At 37.1% G+C, this 5468-nt stretch overlaps 1 protein-coding gene across 1 annotated transcript in view; it reads left to right on the forward strand.

Annotated features, from left to right (window-relative positions):
- Nucleotides 1–5468, forward strand: part of TMEM230 (transmembrane protein 230) — a 15741-nt gene that overhangs the window by 2160 nt on the left and 8113 nt on the right. Inside the window, exon 2 of the mRNA XM_006870410.1 lies at nucleotides 130–252. Within this exon, the coding sequence (XP_006870472.1) occupies nucleotides 130–252 (123 nt within the window). The remainder of the gene's footprint in view (nucleotides 1–129; nucleotides 253–5468) is intronic.

Raw genomic sequence — 5468 nt, forward strand, 5'->3', positions numbered from 1 at the left:
CTCCTTCCCTCTTGGTATTATGAGCTATTACATCCATAGTATAGGTCAAGTTTATCAAATTGTAGTGAATCCTGTTATTTTTATAATATTTTTGTCTTTTCTTTCTCCCCCTTCTTGTTTCTTTTCCAGTTTAAGAAAAGCCCTCCTAAGATCCCCTATAAGGCCATTGCACTTGCCACCGTGCTGTTTTTGATTGGCGCCTTCCTTATTATTATAGGCTCCCTCCTGCTGGCAGGCTACATAAGCAAAGGGGTGAGTATTGAGGCATATACTCTGAAAGCTTGAAAATGTCAGCCAGGGCTTACTGGTTTTGTTTCTGGAGCCTGGTACAGAAGTTTCCAACAAAAAGATAATTTTAGGTTTTGTTTTCTGATAATAAACCGTGTTTCTTTCTTTGAGCAACAACAGACTGCTCCCAGAGTGCTGTTGAAATGGGTGGTGGCATGAGGGCACACTTGACCTGAGATGTTAGGTAATTTGCCCACTGCCATAGATTGGGATAGCAGAGCTGGGCCTTGCATTCAGGACTCCTCACTAGTAAAGAGTTGTAGCTGAAGTAACATGTTATCGTTGTAGTTTTGCTGTGCCACCGACACAGTGTTGGGGAAGAAGTAGTATGACTTATAAAAATCTGAGACCACTGACCTAAGCCATGACTTTTAACTCATGAATCACATCCTTCTTATGTTGAGGTTAAAGTTCCTGTTCATTTTAATATGATATCTTAGAAACATAGCATAGTGTTAGGCAGTTCTTCCTATGGGCTGTTACTTTATGCACAGAGTCTAATTGGTTCTGAACTGATTCTGACCGTAATTCCTATCAGTTCTTCAGTAGATACCAGGCTCTAGAGGATTATGATCACATCACTTCTGAAAGCTCATAGCCAGAAGCTGAAACTGGGTATTAGCAGTGGAACTGGGGATAGTTCTATTGTAGATAAAATGATTGTATGTGGTCTTTAAAAAATTTTAACTATTTTATGTTCTTAGCTATTTAAAACTATGATGTGACCACCAGAAGCTTGCCTGGTACAGTCTAAATTTGAACACATAACTTCGAGACTACGTCTTCAGTTAATTTTTACTTGAAACATGCATTTTGTTAACCCCCGAAGTATAATGAGTCTACTAATTGTATTATAAAAATTGAAAAGTGAGGTCCACATAAAATAATTACCATTTTACCTTGTGTGATTGATAAAGACTAAAGATCTTTATAAAGATAAAGATGCTTAATGAAGAAATTAAGACAATCACCATTAGATTTTTTTGTCACTTTTTATTACAGAAATTTCAAACATCAGAAATAATACAAGTAATATTGTGAACTTGCTGTATTTCTGATATGTTTGAAATAGAGCAAGTAACAGTGAACAAAGGAGTCCTGATAACATAATGGGTTATAAGGTGGGCTGCTAACTGCAAGGTCAGCAGTTCGAATCTCCAGTCACTAGGAGAAAGATGAGGCTTTCTGCTCCCTTAAAAGACTTACAGCCTTAGAATCCCTGTACCAGGGTCACTGTGAGTTACCCTTCTCAGGGGCGCACAGCCACCTCCAATACAGTGAACATCCCTGTGTCCACCACCCAGCATCAACAATTAACATTTTTCCAGTCTTGTCTATCTCCTTAACTTTCTTTTCTATAAGAACAAATCCAAATATACAATTTTTCTGGTAAATTCTTGTGTAGATCTTCATTATGCATCTCCAACAGTTTTAACATAACCCTAGACTCTGAAACTTGCTCTCAAATGTAGAATAGCTAAAGTGATAAAGTGCTGAACAGAAAATTTCAATGACAGCTCAACAAGACAAAGAAATGTGTTAATGAAATATGCAAAGACCCAGAGCTAGAAAGCCAAAAGGGAAAAAGAACACAGCATTTCTGTAGCTGAAAGAACTGAAGAAACAATTCAAACCTCAACATTACCATATTGAAAGATTCTATGGACAAAAAAAAAAGCTTTGGTAACGTAATGGTTATGAATCGGGCTGCAAACCACAAGGTCAGCAGTTCAAAACTACTAGCTGTTCTGCAGGAGAAAGATGAGGCTTTCTGCTCCCGTAAAGATATACAGCCTCGGAAACCCTGTACAGGGTTGCTGTGAGTTGGAACTGACTCCACAGCACATAACAACAACAACAGTGGACAAAATATTGAATGACGTATAAAACATCAAAAGAAGATGAATGTAAAACATAGAGTAGCAAAAAGAATTGGTCGATGTTCAACCATTTCAGAAAGTAGCATATGATCAAGAGTTAATAGTGTTGAAGGAAGACGTCCAAGGTACACTGAATGCATTGGAGAAAAACAAAGCTCCAGAAATTAACAGAATACAAATAGAAATGTTTCAAGAAACTGCAACTATAGTAGAGGACAAGTATGCCCATGATGGAATGGTCAATCATTCAAAATCAAAAGGCCAAAATTTTTCTAAGGACAAAATTAAGAAGGGATGAGAAGGTGGGCTGAATGCACATAGGAACCACAGGGAGAAAGTGGGATAACTTAATTGCATGGAAGGGTCTGTAATCATTCAGATGAAACCAAGTGTGTGATTTGTTGAGTGTAAAGCAGATGATGTCTATAAATCTTCATTCAATTACAGTGAAAAGTTTTAAAAAACTGATACAGCACAGGAAGCACTAGTCTATGCCAAGAAATTTGGAGGACATCTGTCTGGCTAGCAGACTAGAAGAGATCTATATTTGTGCCCATTCCAAAGAAAGATGACCCAACAGATTGCAGAAATTACCAAGTACTGTCGTCAATATCATATGCAAATAGAATTTTGTTTATGATAGCAAAGCATTGGAGCTGACTTGACAGCACATAAAAATAACACTATAGTCACTATTTTCTTAATAAAATTTATTTTTCTATTCCTCATATTTACTGCAAATATTTTGTTACAGTTAGGGGCTTGTTTACATTCATATTTAGTCTGGTTTGATTTAGAAAGAATATAAGAGATACTATTTACATTGGACCTTGAACAATCCAGGGTTAGAGGCACCAACTCCTGTGTAGTCTAAAATCCAAGTAGAACTTGGTACTCTCCAGAAATGTAACTATTTGCCTACTGTTGACAAGAAGTCAGACTGGTAACATAAACCATTAATTAATACCTACTGTGTGTGTTATATGTATTATGTACTGTACCCACAGCAAAACTGAATTTTTAGTACAAGATAAAAGTGTTTTGCAAAAAGTTGAGGATTTACTGGCCTACTGGCGTAGCTGCAGCAGTCACTTCATGAATTTACTTTTTCTTAACAGTTCCTTCACTGTATTCATTGATCTTGAAATGGAGGGCAACCACAGCTACAGACCTCAATCTATCTACAGTACATACAAAGCAGTTCAACTTTGCCTTGTAATGTCACGATGTTTCTCTGGGAGTATTTCTGGCATCACTAGTTGCACTTCATAATGGGTCGCATGGTATTAATCAGTGGTTACAATACTTTACTAAACACAGTGATTGAATTGTGAGAGAACACTTTTTAATGCAGTATGTAATTTACTCAAGAGACAAACTGCTCAGATAAGCAGCACATGGTGTTTATAAAAGAGAACTGCATATATGTGCACTGTTGCAGTTCATATCCGTGTTCAAGGGTCAACTGTTTCCTGTAGCACATAGGTTCTCAATGTGAAGTGATAATCAAAATATAAATTGCCTTGGTTGCTCCCCCAGGAGATTCTAATTCAGTAGGGTGAGGCTTGAGAGAGCCGTGGCTCTGTAGGATAAGTATTCGACTGCTAACCCCAAGGTCAGCAGTTCAAGCCCACCACCTGCTCTGTGGGAGAAAGATGGGACTTTCTACTCTTGCAAAGATTTGCAGCCTCAGAAACCCTATACAGAGTTTTTATGAATTGGAATGGACTTCATGGCAGTTAACAATAAGAGAAGGGCTTGAGGATTTATATTTCTAATACTGATGTCCAAGGACCACATTCCGAGGGCTGATGCTATCCTATCACATTAGTGAAGTGAAAATTGACCACTGAGTTCAGGTGTCAGTAGCTTAATATACTTGTTATAAACTTCACCATCACTCTTTCCCATAATGAATTCAGTCCTGTCATTCTTTTCTGTGTTTATTAACTGAAGTTCTTCCATTGAGAAGAATCTTTTTCAAATTTGCTATTTGATTACCCTGAAATAATGTGTATAATATAGGTAGGAAAGATGCTTGTGCATTTCACAATCAATTTGTATAAAAAGTATACCTAATAACCTCCAGAGGGGTGTCAAAGAATTGTTAGCATTGTGAATTACCAATTAGTACATTTTTGGGTTTATGTTGTTGGAAGTCTGTGTTGGTTTTCACATAATTTGACTTCTATTTAGGAGCCCCACCATGTTACTCCAGTGTTCTTCACACCTGACCCTGGCAGCCTGTGATTACTTCCCTGCATAGCACGTTATTTCAGGCCTCCCTTGTGGATGTCCTGCACCTTCCTCTCCCAGTTTTTTCAAGGTGGCCTGGTTTGTTATAGTGGGAATTAGCATAACTTTGTTGTTTATCACTTCCTGGATTGTAATTATTTCTAGGCCTTTTCTGTGACAGAATCAGGAAGTAAGTATCTTTTCAAACAGGGATGCGCAAAAGTTCCATTGCATTAATTCTGACTCACAGTAACCCTGTATAGGGTTTCCAAGAAGCAGCTGGTGAGTTTGAACCACTGACCTGCAACTCAAATCTACCTGGCTGTACAGTGCTTATCCTACAATGTCACAGTAGCTGCAAAATACAGTAGCAGTATTATTGCTAAGTATAAACTTTCTTTGTAATTCTTTCTGTTCTTAAGATATAGCTTATATCTCATTAGAGATTTATAGTCAAAGTCATGACAAAAGTTAAAGAAGCAGAAAAATAAAACATGCAAAATAAGATAAAAGAAAGGCACCAAATATTCTGTTGGGGCAATTGAATCTTCATTCTTTTTGTTGTGCAGATCGTCCTTTCTTGACTTCAAAGAGCCTGATATGCACACACTGCCTGCTGGCTGTATTAAACTCACATTTAATGTGGCATTCTGTGCCAGAATGGGGCCACTTGATTTACATGTTTTACCTCATTTACTTTTCACAGTTGCCAAACCAGCTAAATTCTGACATTTCTATTTGTGGATGAGGCTTTCAAATGGTTTTGATAACCTAATCAATATATATTGTTTAAATATGCCTTTTATAAGGAGACTTTTACATTGGCTTTACATCTTTAAATGGAATAAGTCCTAACTTTAAAAATAATGTGGAAAAAATCACAATGAAAAAGATCAATGTAATGAAAAACATTTAAAACAGCACCTTAAAAAAAAAAGGAAAAAACAGTTTTGTAAAGGTGAGTCTGTTTGACACATTTACTGAACAATTGTTGTTGTTAAGTGCCTTTGAGTCATTTCTGACTCATGAGGAGTGGCTGGTGGGTTTAACCTGCCAGCTTTTTGG

This window comes from Chrysochloris asiatica, unplaced genomic scaffold (genome assembly GCF_000296735.1).
Source record: "Chrysochloris asiatica unplaced genomic scaffold, ChrAsi1.0 scaffold00141, whole genome shotgun sequence".
In the NCBI taxonomy this organism is placed as follows: domain Eukaryota; kingdom Metazoa; phylum Chordata; class Mammalia; order Afrosoricida; family Chrysochloridae; genus Chrysochloris; species Chrysochloris asiatica.